Source organism: Drosophila montana, unplaced genomic scaffold, assembly GCF_035044405.1.
Source record: "Drosophila montana isolate Dmon_TW-CO22-7 unplaced genomic scaffold, ASM3504440v1 contig_2556_1, whole genome shotgun sequence".
In the NCBI taxonomy this organism is placed as follows: domain Eukaryota; kingdom Metazoa; phylum Arthropoda; class Insecta; order Diptera; family Drosophilidae; genus Drosophila; species Drosophila montana.
The window spans coordinates 227,393-249,624 of record NW_026997420.1 but is presented as its reverse complement, the minus strand read 5'-3'; the positions used below and the strand labels follow the sequence as shown (position 1 = coordinate 249,624).

Here is a 22,232-nt window from a genome sequence, read left to right as displayed (position 1 = left end):
AGAGGTGAATTTAAAAAAAAAATATTTTTTCTTACTATTGCGAAAAAATTCGTTGCGCGAGCTGCATTTGGTGTTATTAGAAGAAGGTTCAGAGTAGCCCCTTGTCGGGCACTTTCGACTAGTGCACTCTTACTTGCTTACAAGTAGTTGCATGCGGATGTTCACACCGGTTTTGGTGCATACCTCTGCTCTGATAAATTTCCCTTTTTTTATACTGTCTGATGTCACGGCTGTGGCCTTTTTAAGCAGTCCATTTTGTACTCGTTGCTTTTGGGCGTAGTTAGGCTTATCGCGGTAGCGTTAGTATCCCCTACTGGTTTGATGTAGGTTTTCCAGGCTTTAGCGATGCACTCGTTCCACAACTACATATGTGGAAGCATGGTAGAGCATTTTATTTTTCTGCACTTTCATGGTTTCATACTTCATATACCATATCGATGGCTCTGCACACTACTAAGTTAGGTGCCTTTTACTGAGTTTCGGTGGTAGTTGTCTATGCATAGACACACAAATACACACAGGTTCACATGCCGTGCAGAGTGCACTTTATACAACGATTGTGATTCTTCTTCACTTATCCCCACATTATGAGAAAGACTTTCTTAAATAACATCAATGGTTATTACTACTATTTATAAAATTGTAGGCACTTAAATATTTCCAAAAGTGTGGAAATCGGGGAGGGGATAAAATTGGAATATATGTGTATACCATACGGAAACTTTCATATTCGCTTATAATATTACTATGTAATAATCGCTGATTTTATTCCAAATATCATTATATTTAAATCGATTTTTATTGATATTATGAAAATGGGTGACTTATTGAAAAAAGATTTGCGTGTGCATATAGTCTTTTTAACAATTTTTGAAAGAATTGATGAGCATTCCAGCTCATTTCATTTGCCGTCACTCTTGAAAACATTTGTCGTAGTAAGTTTTCGCATTCTTAGTAGATATTCTCTTTGCGTGCTTCAAGAGTCTAAGCACTAACCAAATAACATATAGACCGGACAAACCGTACTTTCGATGGTGACATTCGTTATTTCTGCGGCTGGTCCAAACTCGCCTTCGTTTTTGTTCGGGTTCGAGACATGCCCGCATGCTCTCAGAGCAAGAGAGTAAGAATACATATGGCCTGTGTCGGGGAACGGCAACGCTGTCTTTTTACTCGCTCACTCTACAAGAAACTGCTGTGGCTTACTCTCATCCATATGATTTGTGCGATAGAACGGCATCGCTGTTTTTTATCTCGCTCCCACTACAGGAAACTGCTTTGGCTTACTCTCAGTGCTCTTTCAATTTGTCTATGTACCGTTTAAATTTTTGTGTGTGTATGTGTCCGCACAAGCAAAAATGCCCACAAATTCAATTTTTCTCAAAAGTCGGTGGCATATCTTTTGAGGGGGCGAGTAATATGAAATAATGAAAGGGTTTGCCTCGTCGATGCGAAATTCTTTCATTTTAGCTCGTTCTTCTTCGAAAGGGTACCTAAGGTTTGGCATGTGTGCATTTAAAAGTTTTTGGACTTGCTATTCACGCATACTTGCGTATTTTGTATATGAATAGAAGCATTTATGCGCTTGTGTGCCTGTTGGTCCCTGCCTGCCTGTCCGATGCAAATTTGGCAATATTTTTGGACTTCTGAAATTCGAGCTCTACACACACACACAGAGACACAAATTTGTGTGAATGGGCTGATCATGGGCGCAAAATTTAAAAATATCATTATTGGCACGCGTCTGACGCGCGCCCTTCTTTTTTATGATTTTGGGCTTGAATTGATGAATGAATGTTGACCCCTTATTACCTGTAGATCAAATTCATATATGAAAAAGCAGCAGCCCGTTGGGCCGAAAGGGTCAACTTTTGGCAAACACCTGCACCTGCATATGTAGGTCAAGTGACTGTTCACTTAACTATTTTTAGGAGCAATTAAATATTGATAGTATTACTAATTTTATTGTCTTAAAATATTTAGCTTTTTCATATATGAATTTGATCTAAACCTTTGACATAAACCTTTCACTTCAAATAAGTCCACAAAAACAAGTCTGGAGATATTAATTAGGGATGTCTTACTGCTAATACAAGTTGCCAAAACTATAGATTAGGGGATTAGGCATTTTGGATCGTTGCTTGTGCACTGCCACATCCAAATAGTTCCACATGTCAGGGACCTCGCTATTGAGTGCTATGTTCTCGTCGTCAACAGTAACCGTTTGGCAAGTGCCCAAAGATAAAAAAGCCTGACTCTTTGAGGAACTCTAAATGACTCATATTTGTGAATTTTCAGTGATCCTGCCGCGATAATTTTGCTTATTAATGGATTAGAAGTAAAGAGGTTTTGATGATTTATAACGAATGCTTGCCCAGAAGTGTCGAAAAGACATAACATCCGCGCCAAAATTCCCATTGCCGCAATACCCCAGACAAATGATTCCGTAAAAAAATAGACATATATATTCTGCGCCCCTAGGAGTGTAGCGTTCCATACCTTATCGAGGTACTCTTCATGTAATGTAAAGCACACTGACACTTGGCGACGATTGCGAAAATTAGCTATTTTCTGATGGGGAAATTACTTTTGCGTTCATGTTGGGCAAAAGAACTTTTAATTATTGAAACGCGTTTGACGCGTGATTTTGGGTTTGAATTGAATAACTTGAATATGATAAGTCAATAAAATCATTAATACTATAAATATATAATTGAAGATTTTATTTTATTGCACAAATATCCGCTGGTCATAAAATTATTTAAGTGATCGATCAGTTGACCTACATATGCAAGTGCAGGTGCTTGCCAAGCGTTTACCCTCTCGGCCCAACGGGCTACTACAGGTAATAAGGGGTCAACATTCATTCATCAATACAAAACCAAAATCATAAAAAAGAAGGGCACGCGTCAGACGCGTGCCAATATTGCCCATTTACACATATTTGTGTCTGTGTGTGTGTGTGTAGAGCTCGAAAATCAGAAATCCCAAAATCTTGTCAAATTTGCATCGGACAGGCAGGCAGGCAGAAACAGGCACACAAGCGCATAAACGCTTATATTCAAATATATGCAAGTATGCGTGAATAGCAAGTCCAAAAACTTTTAAATGCACACATACCAACGCTTTCCAACAATAACGAGCTAAAATGCAAGAATTTCGCATCGACGTGGCAAACCTGATCAATTTGCTTTTCTGCATTTTTTTCTTTGGGGCAAAAGGCAGAACTACGTTCGAAAGCTCTATCAAGTTGCTGGCTAATATAGTCTCAAAGATCGTCGAATTCATACATACCGACAGCTGGCGGATGCTGACCAACAATATATTTATTTTATGGCGTCGGAAATACCTGTGCCTGTTACAAATTTCACATTTTCAACGGGTTAGTGTATTACAAGAAAAGATTTGATTTTCAGCATATCGAAGATTAAATACCCTTGTATTAATTGTGACATACGGATTTTTCAGATGTGCGATGAGAACTGCAAAGTTATTGACTGCTGAGCTTTCTGAAGATATCTTGATATATAATTTTTTTTCCTCATATAAACGACCGAGTTTATTTGATAAGTTTTATTGTGTAGTGATTTTGTCACTTGTTGATAATATATAAATTATTTATAAGTATCAGAGTAAAACTAACAAATGCCGGGTCAAGTGGTCAAGTTATCCCCAAAATAAAGAAAGTGTTTCATTCAATAACTTGTATTCCCGCATTTCATTTCTTTGGCAATTATATATGATATAGTCGTCCGATCCACTGGATCGGATATGTACTGCAAAGAAAAAAGGACCTATGCAAAGTTTCATGACGATAGGGTTTAAACTAAGAGATTGGTTGGCATAGAAACAGTCACAAGGACAGACAGACAAAGTGGCTTTATGGACTCGGCTGTTGTTACTGATGTAGATATACAAATATACTCAATATTTCGGATATGCCTCCTTCCTTCTATTAGGAGGAAAAAGAGAAAAAAAATAATATATTTTATTTGGTGTAAAGACCCATCATTTCATAATGTAACCATTAATCATAGTATTCTGCTTTATCAACCGGTACATATACATAGTTAAGTCTTCATGTCAAATCATTATCACTTTAGATGGGCTGCACTGCAGAACAGATGCTAGTTGCCAGAAATCCCACATCGATAGTATTCATTTCAAATGTGTAGTTCTTCATTTTTCGAAGATATCGATTTTCACGATTTGAAGCGGCAAACTTCATAGTTTGAAGTTTCACGAAGATCATCAAAATGCAAAAATTGGTGTATAGAATATCCGAATAGCCACCCGAGCACCAGGCATTTTCATAAAATATTCACAAACGGGTACCCGACTATATTGCCCAAATTTTAAAGCTAGGACTTCTATAGGACCGAAAATAATCTACAGTAAACTGTATAAATTTTCACACATTATCTGACATGGATATATGTATTTATAAACATATACACGGGTGCATATTCCAAATTTCAAGTCCGACAGTCAGACGGACAGCAATACAAACATTTCAGAAAACCAATATACTTACGTATATTCCATTGCAAAATTCCATACATGGCCCTGGATTTCCGACACAAGCGCGTATGGCTCATATGCTTCAATAGGATAGTCCTGCAAATATTAAATAAAATACCAATAATGTACTTTAGCTCTAAATTTGAGGAAGATATATATTTTTAAAATCTCTCAAAACGTAAGAAAAATATTCTTGCTTTTATCTTTGGAGTTCAATAGAAGTTTTCACAACTTCCGACATTATCAGCGAGCGTACTCACGTAAACTGAACACTTTAGCTGACGCCCGTCTCTAATAATAATTGAGCTTAAAAAAATATGCATTCATGCAGAAAGGCGGACGGGCAGCAAGACCAATATATGCGTCCTCGTTTTTATTCCATTTATTTGTTATTTGCAATATTGCTTTGTGCATTCGTGTTACTTTTGCAAATTCATTTAAAATGTTCTATGTCTGGCTGGCAACAGCGAGTGATGTAGTTTTTGTTCTTATCAATAAAGCCCATTGAAAATGGCTAAAAATGTTATATTGGTTTGGTGCAAATGTATGTAACAGGCAGATTTAATATGTATTTATTCCCGGGCAGCATCAACAGTAGAGCCGATCTAACCATTTTTGTTTTTTACTCGGTGTGTGGGTAATTCTTTTTTTTTAAGGGATCGTGCCCTCTCCCAGCTTAGCATATCGTAAAGCTGAAAACAGCGATCCGTTAAACATTTACAATTCCAGGCGTGTGGCTAAAGAGTATCTTTTCTACGATAAAAAGGATGGGGACAATTGGATCTGGTCACAGGAGAACTCAGAACTCATAAGCAGTACAGTGCCGGTAAGCCAGCAACGCAACAGCCGCCCAAGGCAACCACTGGTATAGCATCAGAAAGCTCAATGTCGCGCCATTGCCACTCGACTCTCCAAAAGGTGTTCGGAAAAATCATGCAAGATTGAGGAAAAATCTTGCCTCGTCTGACAGTAAGGCCAAGGATGGAAGCGATTAAGGTGCTACAGGCAAGCCTACACCATACAAAAGGGTCATCGCCCAGCCTTTGCAGAATCATAGCCGAGAATAATATTAACTTATCTTTGATGCAAGAGCCATGACTAATAGAATATATGTAAGCTGTTATATTTGACCAATCAGGTTGTGACCCTCGTGCTGCTATTCTCTCGTAAATATACATATGAAATTCTTTCCACTGACCAATGTAATTTCGGAAAGTGGTAACGGGCGACCTTGATTGACTTCTGCAAGCAGTCATACAAAGTATGAAGCGGAAGTGATGTAAACTAGAAGGAGGTAAAGGCGTTGTACGGTATCTTTTATGTAGTCATTTGCTGAATATCTTTAACATAAGCTGATAACCTACCTTCTTTATGCTATTTGAGAGACGGTGCTCGACCTTACTCTTAACGATAACGATTCTTTCTTCGACAATGTTTAATTTTTAATTACGAATACATGTGGAACCAACTTCACTCTACTACCAGCCCGTTCTAAAGTAGTTAGACAAACTAAAATAAAGTCAATAGGACAACAAGTTTTAATACCCAATCAAGAAATAATATATGGTATATTTATTGGAGCGTGTATTACAGATTCAACAAACACTTACATCCGACTATTAAACCCCACAAATACTAAAGATATAGTAGATTTCGAAAATATTTCCTATAAGCCACTCAGTAAATATAATATTCTACACCCAATATGATATACTACGCCCACCACGTCAAAAGACGAAATCAAGTCTTAGCAAAATTAAATAAAAGTTCTCCCCAACAATTTGGTAAACTATTAAAGAAACTTTGCACGGAATATATCGACATTTTCGAAATTAGAAACTACTTCCACAAATAATTTTTATTAACAAAAGTTGAGATTAAAAGACGAGGGGGGTGTATACATAAAAAATTATAGAATTCCACATACTCATAAAGAAGAAATTAAATCTCAGGTAGATAAATGAATAAGCGATTAGAAATCTGTATCAGAATACAACAGCCCACTCTTACTGATTCCCAAGAAACCTTCACCTGGTTCCACTGACAAAAGATGCCGACTAGTAGTAGATTATCGTCAGATTAATAAAAAAATAATTAGCTGATAAGTTCCCACTTCCAACAATAGAAGATATTCTTAATCAACTAGGACGAGCAAAATATTTTTCATGTCTTGACCTAATGTCTGGATTCCACCAAATTGAACTTTATAAAAAATAACGTCTTTTTCAACGAGCAATGGCTACTATAGTTTCACGCGATTACCATACGGATTAAAAATAGCGGCAAACTCATTCCAAAGAATGATGACAATAGCATTTTCAGGTCTTAAACCATCTAAAGCTTTCCTATAAATGGATGACTTGATAGTTATAGGTTTTTCAGAAAAACACATGATTAAAAACCTAACAAATGTTTTTGATGTGTTTCGGAAGCTCAACCTTAAGCTACACCCAGAGAAATACTCATTTTTCATGCACGAAGTAAATTTTCTAGGTCACAAGTGCACTGACAAGGGTATCCTACCAGATGACAAAAAATACGATGTCATTGAGAAGTACCCAGTCCCAAAGGAAGCAGATAGCGCTAGAAGATTTGTTGCATTTTGCAATTATTACAGACGTTTTATTAAAAACGTCTCGGATTATTCTCGTCACATAACACGTTTATGCAAAAAGAATGTAAATTTCGAATGAACAGCTGAATGTCAGTCAGCTTTTGAATACCTAAGAAGCGAAATAATTAATCATTGCTACAATACCCTGAATTCGGCAAGGAATTTTGTATTACAACCGATGCAAGTAAACAAGCGTGCGTTGCAGTTCTTACACAAGTACAATGGTACATATCTACCAGTAGCATACGCCTCAATAACCTTCACAAACGGCGAGAGCGCACAATCAACAACAGAACAAGAGTTAGCAGCAATCTACTGGCCAATAAAACATTTTCGTCGATACGTATATGGCAAACATTTCATAGTAAAAACACAACACAGACCAATAACATGGCTCTTATCAATGGTAAACCCAAGTTCAAAACTAACACGAAATAGATTAGAATTCGAAGAATATGAATTTACAGTAGAATATCTTAAGGGTAAAGATAATTATATTGCAGATGCGTTATCAAAAATAAGCATCAATGAGTTAAAAGAAATGCCATGCCAAGTCTTAAAAGTCACTACAAGACAACTAACTAGACTAAATGATCCTGCGCAGGAGATAATAATGAAAATAAACAATAAAATTTGCCAAGGCAAAATCTTGATAATGCTTCTATGTCCAACGTATATCAAGTCATTTAGAATGACGAAAAGTAGTGACCTTACGATTAACTCATATCAAATGTTTACTAAAACATGGTAAGAAAGTTATAGCGAGAATTGAGATCAGCAATCCATATACCAATAGGATTCTCGACCTAGGTCAATTCTTCCAAAGGCTTGAAACAGAAGCCGGAATAAATAAGATTAGTCAACTCAAAGTGGTTTCGAGCGAAAGGATCTTTGAAAACACTTCAATAGATACTTTTAAAACTATGGACAACATATAAACTTAAGAGTATCGCTACTTAAGCGGGTGACCCAAATAAATACCGATAAAGAAAATGAAGCAATATTGTCTACATTCCATGACGAGCCAAGCAAGGTACAGGCATTTCAAAAACATTAGCAAAAATAACAAGTAAGAGGTTCTAGTCGGGAGCACCCGACTAGGGGATACCCTGAACCCTCTTCTTCCAACACCAAATGAAGCTCGCGCTCGCTTGATTTAGTAGTAATAAAGAAAAATGAAAAGAAACAAAAAAATTGTTCCCTTGGCAGGGTCGAACTCGCAACTAACCAACTAACCACCAATAATTGACCTTTAATGAGAAAAAACCAATTAAAATAGCAGCACAGAAAACAATACAATCGCAATTGCAATGCTGTTGATAGAATTCAAAGCAAACACGCATGAATGTGTGTGTGTGTACATGTATACAGAAATTCTTGGAATTTGCGGAGCAGCTATGCTGCTAACACGTGCGCACATAACTTTTGCGTTTCTTAACCGAATAAGAATATTTATGCATTCTCAAAAATTCAATTGCATATAAATCGTGGCTTAAATTGATGGGCTATACAAGTTTGATAATTAACTTGATTTATAGCTTTGCGGTAGTAGCGGGGAGGTGGCGATGGGTATAAAATGAAAGATACTTGATATATATATACTATTCTAGAAACTACATGTCAAGTTTGGTGACTCTAGCTCATATTATTTGCCGAAATTGCTCAAAAAACAGGATTTCGATAACGATTTTTATCGATTACTTGGAAACGGGGCAAGTAATCGAATATCGGAAACAAACTCGATCTGCGCGGTCACTAGGAGGACCTACAGCTAAAATTTCTCTAGCTATTATAGGTTCTGATATCCTTGCGTTCATACATACGGACAGACAGACGGACGGACGGACGGACAGACGGACAGACAGACAGACGGACATGGCTAGATCGACTCGGATATTGATGCTGATCAAGAATATATATACTTTATGGGGTCGGAGATGCTTCCTTCTGCTTGTTACATACATTTGCACAAATACAATATACCCTGATTACCCATTTTTAATGGGTTCAGAGTATAAAAAGACATTACTATTGGAAAAATATGACACGTCATATTACAGAGTTCTCACGTAAATGTCCGAAATGTCAATAAGCTAAAACTACCGAGCACGTTAAAACCCCATTAACCATTACAGGTCATACCAAAGTGTTTTCGACAAAGTACTAGTCGACACCATTGGTCCATTATCTAAGTCAGAAAACGGTAACGAATATGCACTCATGATTATTTGTGACTTATCAAAACACCTAAAGCGTAGCAAAAGCTATATACGAATCCTTTATTTTAAATTACGGTCCAATGAAGACGTTCAGTGCGGACATGGGTACTGAATATATAAATATAAATATATATATAAAAATAGACAACAATATTTTGTTTATTGTTACAATACAACACCATCCATGACACATAATTATTGAATATGAATTAATTTTTTTCAAACATTTAAACATAGCATAGCATTTCAATGCAGCATAGCATTTCATAAATAAAATTTAACCACTTTATAATACAGAAGATAACGCAAAGGAATCTAAATATAGACTAGGACCAGCCTATAAGAGAGCTAGAATAATGATAGAAAATAACAAGAAAAAACAAAAAGAATATTATGATAGGAAAGTGTCAGATTTTAGATTAGAATTAGGAGACCAAGTCTTACTAGGAAATTAAACAGGCCACAAGCTAGAAGATAGGTATATAGGACCCCTTAAAATTATAAAAATATAACCTAATGGTAATATTATCAAAATAGATTCTAAAAATAAAACAAAAAGTACATAAAGATAGATTAAAATTGTTTTACACTCAACATTACATGTACATGTAAATATCTATAGAAATTGGTCAACCATAATAAAAAAAAAATATTTATAGATATCAAAGAACCAATAATAAGAATTTTACAATTTCACGCAACAAAGAATAAAAAGAAAAAATTAAATTAAAAAAAAAAATACTTGTACTTAATATAACAAACCTAAATACACACAAGTAAAACAAAAAAAAAGTAATTTTGTAAATTAAATTAAATAAATCATAAGCGCAAATCAGTAACTCAATTAAATGTAATATGATCAGCCAATTGACAGCCACCGTCTTATTCCGACTTACGGCATAAGCACTGACCATGCATCCTACGGGCAAGGCCCGGGAGCGCTATGTACGAGAAGTACATAACTAAACGCGCCCTAATACTTTAATGCAAATATATATGCATGAGTACGCTCTCCCTCTCTGACGATCTTAGCTTTAACATTATTAGCTTAAGTGCATTTCATGTATCTAAGAATCAAACAGAATTAATAAAGAAGCAAAATGTACAACAAAACAAGTGTTAAAATCCAAGTGCATATATTTCATCAGAGTCATCCAGAATGTAGGGAGACGTCGTTACAATATTCAGAAATAATGTTAGTAGGAAGTGTCTCATATTTCTATCTTACATTAGCTGCAACTTAATCGAGGCACTTAGCGTGGTACAGATTCGTCTGAGTACCCTAATGGTTCCAATCCTTGGCTGATTAGTGGACGACCATGCCCATGCTATCCGTAATAGTAATCAGCGTATCCACAAATGCTCTCACCGTGTGAGCCATCTCATCAATCTGCACCAGAGCTGGATCTCGGGCCATCCATCAGCGTAGCTGCTGTGCGATTACCCGGACTCAGGACTCTAGCGGAAGCAGGGTAATGGCAACCCAGCAGCTGGCAGATTATCGGCGACAACACCCTGTCAGATGGGCGCCTGATCGTACCGGTATCTTCGGCTGGTAGCAGACGAGCTCACTATAAGCATCTACAAATTTATGGTCACATTTCAAACGGTTCACGTCGAGCCCTCTTAGCGGATGGGCGCTGCTTCGATATTGATATTGTGTACGTTATACCAGTGACAGTGACACTATAAGCCGCCCCTGGACTTATAAACAAGTGCAGCTCGGATCGAGCCGCCTTCGGCAACTAGCGCAATGTTAAAACCACTTACAATCTGTTACATAAAACAATTTGTCAAGGCGGTTGCTTTGCAGAATACGTGTTTTTATTTTCGGTGTGCTTGAGAAAAAAGATCCTTACGCCGTATTAAAATTTTCTTGCACTTATTAATCCTCTCCCGCCCTGTCAGCAGCTCTTTATATAAAGCTGTTTATCCTGACTGACTAAACATTTAGGTGATCAACGCACAGCCCAAACCAAAAGTTCCACGAAGCTGAAATTTGTACTGTAGTTACATTATATGATGAAGGTGCACGCGTGGTGCACGATGAAGGTGCAAAACCTTTCCTCCTCTGTATAAATGGTGTGTAGTTTCGCGCCCTAACTCACTTCCAAAGATCTTAACAGAAATCATTTGAGTTTGGCGGAAAATTTTCAGATTTTTTTGTTTATTATCGGCATTAAACACATTTTTAAAGATATTTATAAGCATTTATTTGATCCGTTTTTGCAAAGTTCTCCGCTCTTGGATGGAAAATATACGTCAAAGGCTAAATTATAAAAAGTTTATTCTTCGAGTCAAGCATTTGGTTCTTTGTTCGATGGGAGAGGAACGGGTAGATTTCAATCTTCCAAGGGCGTGTACTTAAATCTATCAATTGTAGCAGAAAACGTTCCACGGCCAAGGCCGGGCAATATCCACTTGTATAAAATCTCGGTGACTTGTGACTGACTCCTAGACTATTGACCTCTCTGCAAATGTTGCTCGCTCTGAAATGATGGCAGAGAACATTATTGGGCATCAGGTGCCTTTATCTTTCAACGCTGACCCTACTTTAGATGCAGCTATTTCTACTGCATCCCGCATCGTTAAAAGCCAGCTGTCGGTCAGATTCAACGATTTAAATGGAGAACAAGTAAGGGGCTCTAGTGGGGAGTTCCCGATCCTGAACCCTCTTCTACCAACACCAAGTGCAGCTCGCGCTACGAGCCCGCTTGCCTAAGCATAAATATAGATAATTACAAAAAAAAAGTATATGCTTGCCGCAACCTCTACTGTACAGCCATACAAAACATACAAAAATTCATTTTTGATTTTCTATTTCTATGTAGATCTAATTATGTTATAGAAGATTCTAATGTTTTCAAAAAGACAATTGCAATAAAATTATGGCTTAAATTGGTGGGTAGTTTAAATTGGTTTATTTATTTGATTTGATAAGCGATACCCACATTATAATAATTGAGCCTTATTTTGGAATTCTAAGTGAGTAGAACTATCGTTCAGTTTAAATAAACTTTTTTTTTTTTTAAACTGATTTACGCGACTATTTAATTATATACACTATTCAGGAAGTTACATCTCAAATTTTGTGACTCTAGCTCTTATAACTTACGAAATTTGCTCAAAAAGCAGGTTCTGCTTGTTACATACATTTGCACAAATGCATTACTCCCTTTTTATCCATTTTTAATGGGTTCAGGGTATAAATACTCGTCCCACTACTACTCCAACTAATCGATTTGCCACGCTGGTAACCCACACATCCGCTTTGGCTTCCACAGCCACGAAAAACTCCACTGGAATAAGACAATCTGCTTACAGCTCCAGCAATAAAAACGGCCCCCAATAGTCTTAACTGGTATTGAGAATCTAAATAACCTCAAGACCGCCATTGGCGTAGTAGTGGATATTATATCAATGATAAAGTGCTTGGCTCTAATATGGGTAAAACTATACGTCATCAAACTAAGGACGTATCCAAGTAAAGGGCTATAGTTAGGAAACTGGATGAACTCAAAATTGAGTCGCACGGATAAGCCCAATAGGTTGGTGGTGCGGGGATTACAATATTCCACGTTGTACTATCGGATAAAAGAAGAGATGCTAAGGCTGAAGCATAACGTATAACACACCCACAACTCATAAACAACAACAACAACACAAAAACAAGCACATATATAACATAAAAGTTCAAATAGGCAAAAGACGCTGACAGAGCCATGATGCAGGATGCAGCAACGATGTGATGTGTTTACCACACACCAAAATCATCCTGCCAAATTACAAACACCACCTTGAGAAACCGAAAACAGTAGGTAGCAACAACAAGAAATGTCCAAAATATGTCATGCACACCACCAAGGTATTTTTCTGGCCAGTCATGTTGTCCACGATTTTTATACCGGCATTAGCAGTGGGGCGACCGCAGTATCAGCCCCAAAATCACACTGCTCTCGCGGAGCATAAGTTCTGGCGACAGTTTCAACCACATTGTACTCCTATGGCTTTAGAGGAAGTCCATCCTGTTATTCAGACAACACTGTGTACCTTGTGACTACAAAAATCCAGCAAGCAGCTTAACAGTCGTCTCCAGCATCACAACGCCACCTAGTTCAACTCTCGATTGTCAGAATGGAGAGACGAGGGATTTTATCTGTCCTAAAATATAACAGCGCAGGCGATTCATTCGCACCCGCAAGCCCGAAGACAACGCATTGTGGAAGCACACTTGCCGCCGAATAAAGGAGCTGTGGACTATACCAGCGATTTCGATGTCTCTTTTGAAAGATTCTAGGTCCCTTAAGCACCAGCCACTGCAGCGGTGCCAACGACTCGATAATACTGTCAATCAGACGAGCAGCATGCAATAAATTTCACTGACCACCCGGAGAATAGGATCCATCTATTTGACATTGCCACTGGCGACGAAATTTTGGATACTGAGCTAGTTTTGCACTCCCCGCTGCAGATGGACTAGCCGATAAGACCTATAAAAGTAGAAAAGGTAAGCGACGTGGTCAAACATCTGCCAGGCACTAAACATTTGTCACAACACCTGGAAGGCTCTGCCAAAGCAAGCAATCCTTCTTATTGTATTCCGGTCAGTTGATGGCTTGCGAGGATTTAGATGTTCCATAAGCCTGCCAAACCGGAGGATAACCCTGTGTCATACCGACCAATCAGACTGGTTCCTTCGCACTCGAATGTTTTTGAGAGGCTGGTGTTGACACAGCTTGTTGACCGGACTATCAATTTGGCTTTTGTTAAGGAAAACGCCTTTGAACAGATTCACAGGGTAGTAAATCATATCCTTAAAGCATACGAAAGACTATTCTAACGGATATTTTGTAGACGCGCAACAGACGTCTGATGGCGTCTGGTATAAGGGCTATTCGCCAAACAGAAAACTACCAGCCCCTTCCACACCAAGGTAAAGTATCTGAGCGTTATCATGGATACCTGCAGCTACAAAATGTTTCGCCGAAACTGTGCAATAGAAGTTCGAGACTTATATCATTAACTGCTGACTGGTTCGAGATTGGGGAAGAGCTTCTATAGAACGTTAATACCTAGTATTTAGAACAGTTAAGACCTAAAAGGTAAACTTGATATACACAAGTGTAAAAGGTATCAGTGTCGGCTTGAAATAGATTACAAAAAGCCATATCCTTTAATAGAAGGTTGTGCCACATCACGGTCAGGTTATTTGTAACAGATCTATGCTTCGGGAACTATTCTTGGAACAGATTTTGATAACTTTTAAGACCAGAGAGCCCTATCAGACTTGGGTTGGTAAAAGAATTTAATGGAATGGCAGTGTCTGCACAATTGTACAATTCGGACCAGTCAATTTGCAGAATAAGATCGTTAAGCATATAGAAAACAGCCTTACGAAAAAAGCGGATTTTATCCGGTGCTGAATGAATCCAACTCAAAGCCATATGAAGAGATCTGTCAAGGCTAAATCGTTTGCAGATGACCAATCAACGTCAGGGTGATTGAAGTCGTAAAAAACAGCCGAGAGCTAAAAGAGAGCTCAGACAGTTGGGACTTTTAGGCTGCACATCCAGGCCACAGCCTCCAACTGCAAGTGCCTCGCTTAAACTGGATGCTGTGCAATAGATCAAAGTTCCCGCTGCCGTGTAAGAGGGCAGCATGCGACGCTGTCATCGTGCCCACCTGAAGGTACGGAATTTAGATCTATGAATTGGCTGCTAGGTGGAACCGGAAACGGGTACCGGCAGTTCAGAATAAAGTTCTCTTATTTTTTGAACTAGAGCGAATGAACTACTACTACTGATAAGATCCTGTAAAAATCAATTCAAAACTATTTTGTATACGACCTCATTCGGTGGCTGAAAAATCGAAGAGGTTGATTATTAATAATAAACTTGGCGGGAAGCATGGTTTAAGCTCTTATTGGCCTGCGAACTAAATTTGGTGACCCAAGATTTGAAACCAAAAATTTTCCGCTAAGCAAGGTTTAAATCAAAAACTATCTATGGACAGAAAATTGCGTAGTAAAACGTGTACTTTTCAAGGAAAGTATCGTCAGAAAACATTGCATCGAAGATATGGCTCAAAAGCTTCAAATTTTTGATGCAAAACTACCAGAGAAGTTGATCATTTCCAAAATTATCAACGTTTCGCCAAAAAGAGTTAGACTGTTTTTTGAGGTAAACAAGCTAATTTTCAATAAAACTGCTCTAGTCGTGAACGCCCAACTAGGAGATATCCTGAACCTTCTTTTTCCATAACCATAAGCAGCTCGCTGCAAAAGCTGAAGCCTACCGGCCTCAATCGAAATTGGGAACGACTTCAAACAAATTACCACCTAAAAACTTTATCTGTTTATACTGCTCTAGAGGCAACATGTCACATTTCGTGAGTATAGGTTTTAAAACCTACGAAATCGCCTGCAATAAACACGGATTCTGTATCGATTGCATTAAAACGGTGGGTGTTATCGATAATTTTAAATAAAATCGATTGTACGGGCATTAGAAGGTGATTAGTTCCATAAAGAATGTTTCAAGTGTCTAAAGATAGGACCTTTTAAGCGCGACTGGGTGGAAAAGACAGAAAGAAGATAAAGTCTGTCTGTAGTAGAACACAGACATCGAAATGATTGACATTTGTCATTAATGTTCTTATAAAATTATTGTATCAGGGTATCCTTAAGCTCTAATTTGAATAACCAATAAGATGTGGTGAGTATCACTGTTGATTCCGGTTATTAAGAATACTGTAAAAGCTCTCTCTTTCTCAAGACGAGTCTCCGCCTAGTAAATGGTGAATAAGTATGTCCTAATTCATAATGATTGGAGAGAAAATGTCCTCCCAAGAAGGGTAGTCGCCTAAAAGGAGTGTCCGTTAAGATACTTATTAGTGTATTAGGAAATTTAGAGAGCCGAGCTTCAATTATAAGAATTGTAGATGCCTCCTTCAATACACACATATACAAAAATACTAATAAATTGTAGACCGCGTGTAGCGTTGTGTACGATGCGGCTGTAAGTCTTCTCTTTGCCCCACAATTTTAGGAATCAAATTTTTAGGTATTTACTTTCCGATCTTTTTGAAACTCCCGAGGCAAAAAATTGGCATCCAAATGAGATTAAATACCGAATATATTCATAAATTTTCGATTTACAATTTTGTGTACAGAGCCACCAAAAAAATAAAATACGTTTCCATCAATTAAGAGGCTACATAGAAAATATTAGTTTCTCTAGCTCTAATCAGCTCCGTGATAAGCTAAAAAAGTTTAGATATAAGCAACGAGAAAGTTGTCTAGGATAAAATACAAATTGCACCGTCAATAAGATATCTTCATTTAAGATTTCACGTGTTTAACATTTATTGTCTCTGAGATCGACACGACCATACATATAGACAAACGGGCGGATAGGTGAACTGCCGGACAGCCAGATACACGGATAAGGTTGCATCGACTCGAATATTGATGCTGAACAATAATACCTTTTACTTGCACAAAACCAATGCATCCTTTCTTACTAATGTGCTCGGTTATAAAACTTTAATAAAATTCCAGGTGAAACTTTTCCACTTAAAATTCAAGATGATATAAAGATTACCCTCGCCGTTGACTTCATCAAGGCAAATTGAAGAAGAAGAGAAGATTCAACATTTAAACCAAGGGTAAAAAAAGTGTACTTACTGTTATATTTAGGAAATCCAGTAGTTGATAGATCCAATTATGAATTGAGAGTACAGGTTTATGCAATAGATTGACTCCGTTTATTCCAAACGCAAGCTTTATTCTCTGTAAAATAAAAGCTTTATTGTTTTTTTTTTCTTCAAAAAATTTAATGTTTCCCGTTTTTCATCATAAATAGACTTATAGTTTAAAAAGAAAAACGAGAAACGGCAATGTTTATGATTAAAAATATATGTTACAATATGCATGCATAAATACACTACAGATCATGTAACATTCGTTTATAAGAACGAATAAACAGAAAAAGCTGGATAAGGCAACAAATATCAATACCTGACAATCGGTTTCGATTAATTTCAACACGAATTGCGGCCAAATAAACTATAAGATACGTCGGCCGTACACGGAAAGTAAAAGTCCCCAATGTTATTGCATTTAGTAAGACTCATAACAAAAGAAACGAGAAGAAGCACAGTTTGCCTTGCTTTCCTAGTTTGTTTAAGATATCTTGTAAAAAAAAGTGTTTCATAAAACTTTTCTACCAATCGTTTCTATTACAGCTATATGATTTAGTGTTCCGATGCAAATAAGATTTTCTGTAAATGTAGGGAGTATAGTAAAACCTCTAAATACCGGGCTTGCTCAAGATTTCTTGAAAAACAAAAAAATTTCCATACAACAACTTCATTTTCGATCGGTTCTATGGCAGCTACATGATATCCTGGTCCGATGTAAACAATATTTTGCATTAATGTGGGGAGCATAGTGAAACTTATAAATGGCGAGATTGGTCAAGATATCTTGATAAACAAATATTTTTTCATATAGCGTGTATATGCCGCTGACTACTCTACGGAAATACTTCACACAATTCGATTAAGATTCCACAGCACATCATCGTCGTCAACAGGCCTGCTGACATCGTTGGATTTTACTAAAGTAGTGAGAACTGTTTAAGCAAATAAAGAGGTAAGAATACAATCAAATATTATCAAGTGCATACCCTACGTATATTATACATATTATTTGAATCGCGGTTATAGTCAGCGGGTGTACCCCTAATCAGCCTTTGCAATTGCAATCATTCACACCAGCTGTAATTTGAATTAACATTATTTTTGAAGTGTTATCTCGCTCATGTATGCTTTTGTCCAGATTTTGTTTAGTTTTATATCTCACCGTTATTCTTTTAACGTCATGTATAATGAAGCACTATCATTATGCGAAATACGCCCAGCGTAGCCGTCGTGATCGTTACAAAACTAAAACTATATGCTAGGACTAAATACTTGCTAAATAGTTAAGAATAGACGATCCAATGCTATGAATTCTACTTCCCACTCAACCGACCGAGGGGCACAGTCGTGAAACGTACGACACGAGTCGCGAAGTACTAACTAAGACTTTATGCTAAGACTATCTACTTGCTAAATAATTTGGAGTAATTTGGAATTTGGGTATAATTACGTGTTAGTCTAGTGGCATGCTTCCGAATTGGTCGTATGTAGTGAACGGATCGTCAAACTCCTTTGACAATCGCTTGATGAAACTCAGAACAATTCTGGCCGTATTGACCACGGTCATAGCATGGGAGTCAAGTATAAGTTTATGATCAAATATGACACCTGGATCATTGACCAAGACTGAAAGGTATTATTGTCGGCTTGTAAAAGGTTACATGGTGTCAAATCTTTATATGCAAGGCATAACTTTACATCATCAGCATGCTTTAGTATTCGAGAGTGAGACAGTATCGGGGGGAAATCATTGATGAAAAGAGAAAAGCGTAACGGGCCAGGATAGCTACCTTGGGGAACATCAGAAGTCACCTGAATACACTTAAAAACGAATTTTTGTAAACCTTTTGGGTTCTGTTACGCAAATTCTCTGAGATCCAGCTCAGAAGATTGGCTGGGAACAGATTCGAAAGCCTTACGGAAATCAGTAGAGATGACGTGAATCTGCATTCTTTTCTTAAAACCATTGCTAGTAAAGTAAACTAAAAAACGATAGTGTTTTAGATATACGCTTCACGAGCCAGTGCTGGGATGTTGAAATAATAAAGCTACATAAATGTTGCAGTTGAGATGTTATGATTCTCTCCAAAGCTTTAGGTATAGCGAATAGTTCCCCTGAGAATCAAATAGTAGTAAATAGTTATCAAAAGGAGTGCAGATACCAAAGAGCGAGTACAGGGTATCATAAAATAGTTTAATGGAAACATCCATGGCTGTATAATTGTACACCAATCGACTTACAGAATAAAATAATTGACACGAACACATATTTTCAATCTCTATATATGTCGAAAGAGTCCAACACGAAGATCCGATTAAGAGATCTATCGACATCTAACGACATCTCATGTAGACCATCAATCAACTAATTTTGACATAGAGGGCAACAAAAAGTTTGGATCCATTGGCGATGACAAATCAGCATCTGGAAAATTAAAGTCGCCAAGAACGACTAAGAGGTCTATTTCAGAAAGTAAGGAGGGGATAGTTTTAAAAGCGTTAAGATGGCTTTGGTAAATGGACATGTTAGATAGTGGGGTACTATATGAACATGAAATAAAGACACAGAAACTTCCAAAAACAACTCTTACAGCCACCAACTCGATCTCACTCATCAGCTATGAGTACCCATCTCCGATACGGAAAGCTCGGAAAGCATCTATAAGTAGAAGTAAATATTGAGGAATCTGACATGTCCGGTTTTATCCAGGTCTCAGTGAAAGCGAAGGAGTCCGATTATTAATTTTGCCCTTGTATTCTTTAAATATTAAATGTTCTTTCAAAACTCTTTACAGCAGATGTTTTTAAATATTTCAGGTGGAACATTTATTTTAAAGGACATAATATCCCTCTCATGGGCATATCCCTCCCACGCATAACGTGGGGCTTGAATTTTTGCCAATATAAAGGCTTTTACATCATCCGATGCGAAATGAGGGGCAAGCCTGGAAATACAAATATGTTTCTTCGGTGGAAGGCCTATTAGAGGCTTAGTCCCCACAGGTGTAACAGTACGAACACTATCAGCTGTAAATCTCTAAAACAGCCGGTAGTCCGGACGATTAGTCTTCGAGCGGCCGCTGTAAACTTAATTATTGCTGTAGCTCTGTAGGAACTTCTTCGACAACGGACAACTCGGATAAAACGAGCAGCAATCAGACCCCTAAAACCAGCATTTCGCTATCAATCTGACATCACGAGTGCCAACTATCGAAATAATAGTGTAACCCGCGCATTTTGAATGCACGACATTATCATATAGCCAACATGGCATTCTTGATTGACTTGCCATAATTTGGCAAGCTTTTTTGAAGCAGACAATTTTATGATTTAATTTTTTGAGCTTATACTGTAACGATACAGCCAAATGTAAGAAATGTTAGAAACAATTAAGAGCGTACACAAGACCAACGCGCAGCAAGTGTAAGAAGAGTATGAAGTTTTAAGTTATTAGAAGCGTACACAACACCAACAAGCGGCGGAATAAAGAGATAGATCACAGCACAAGTTAAAAAAAAGGAACGAGAGCGCGAAAGTGTTCTATTTATAGATTACCGCTTGTCCACGAGATCTTGCATATAATGAGAGGCGATGTGCAGTTAAACATAAACAACAACGAGCAGCTTACCTATAGAGCTGCGCACAAACAAGAATACACAAAAATCAAGTTTAGATAATGACAATATTAATATGCTTAAATGCACAGGCCACAAGCATGCACTCGCGATAAAACAAAAATAAAGCAAAAGATTTAATCAATATTTTTTAAATAGATGTTATAACGCCGGGGTTTTATTAAAATAAAAATAAAAATGGAGCATACAAAACATGTTCGCTCAAAATATGAGCTTGATGATGATTCACGTGCTTTTTTTTTTTAAATTCTTTAATAATAATAATTTATAATTTAAATTCCAATCGTATTATTTACCGTGATTTTTCATCACGACTCACTTTTTGTTATGAATGTGAGGTATGAGGCGATCTTGTGAAGATCGGTCGTTTAACGGTAGTTGCAGGCTCGAGATTAAGAAATTTGCCAAAAACAGAATAAATCATATATATAATGTTGGCTATGTGGCTACGTTGTGCATTTAAAATGCGTGGGTTACACAGACATAATAGGTGATGCTATCGCCCTTCGTTCATACAGCAGACATAAATTCTTGGGTACTTAGTTCAATAGACTAACGCTTTTAGGTGAGTCTCTACTGCCTGTAACTTGCTGTTGCCAAATGGCAGCCTCCGTCTGCAAGTTAGCAGTTTCCAACTCAGACACATGTTTGTAGCTGTAGTTCAAACAGAGTCGGACTGTGGAGCAATATATGAACATGAAATAAAAAGAAACAACTACCAAATTACACATTTAGATCCACAAACTCCATCTTCGAAATGCTCACTGCGTTCTGCCACTAACCAAACAACATATAGATAGGACATGCAGAACAACCAGAGTGGACACACAAAAATCGGTGACATCTGGTCCACAATCGGGAGCAAGAGAGTAAGATATACATATGATGTGTTTTTATTCGCTTACACTACAGGAAACTGCTTTGGCTTACTCTCGTTCATATGATTTGTGCGATAGAACGGCATCGCTGTTTTTTGTATCTCGCTCCCACTTACTCTCAGTGCTTTCTCTTTATGTTTAGGGATCGTCTAAATGTGTGTGTATGTAAACGCACAAGCAAAAATGCGCAGAAATTTAATTTTTCTCAAATGTCGGAGAAATGCCTCCCTTTGCTGTCCCTTTTGAAGGGACGAGTAATATTAAATAATATAAGGGTTTGCCACGTCCATGCGAAATTCTTTCATTTTAGCTCGTCATTGTTGATACGGGTACCTAAGCGTTGGCATGTGTGCATTTAAAAGTTTTTGGACTTGCTATTCACGCGTACTTGCATATTTTTGAACAGAAGCATTTATGCCTGCCTGCCTGTCCGATGCAAAATTGACAAGATTTTGGGATTTCTGATTTTCGAGCTCTACACACACACAGACGCAAATGTGTGTAAATGGGCAAATCATGGGCGCAAAAGAACATTTCATTATGGGCACGCGTCTGACGCGCGCCCTTCTATTTAATGATTTGGGGTTTGAATTGATGAATGAATGTTGACCCCTTATTACCTGTAGTAGCCCGTTGGGCCGAGAGGGCAAACGCTTGGCAAGCA

General features: G+C 37.5%; 1 protein-coding gene across 1 annotated transcript in view; it reads right to left on the bottom strand.

Moving 5' to 3' along the window:
• Atg2 (Autophagy-related 2) overlaps positions 1-22,232 on the bottom strand; it is a gene marked incomplete at its 3' end in the record, with an annotated part of 359,806 nt that overhangs the window by 132,994 nt on the left and 204,580 nt on the right. The window contains exons 11-12 of the mRNA XM_064682913.1: positions 17,039-17,143; positions 4,535-4,617 (exon numbers count right to left, since the gene is read on the bottom strand). Coding sequence (XP_064538983.1) covers positions 4,535-4,617; positions 17,039-17,143 — 188 coding nt within the window. The remainder of the gene's footprint in view (positions 1-4,534; positions 4,618-17,038; positions 17,144-22,232) is intronic.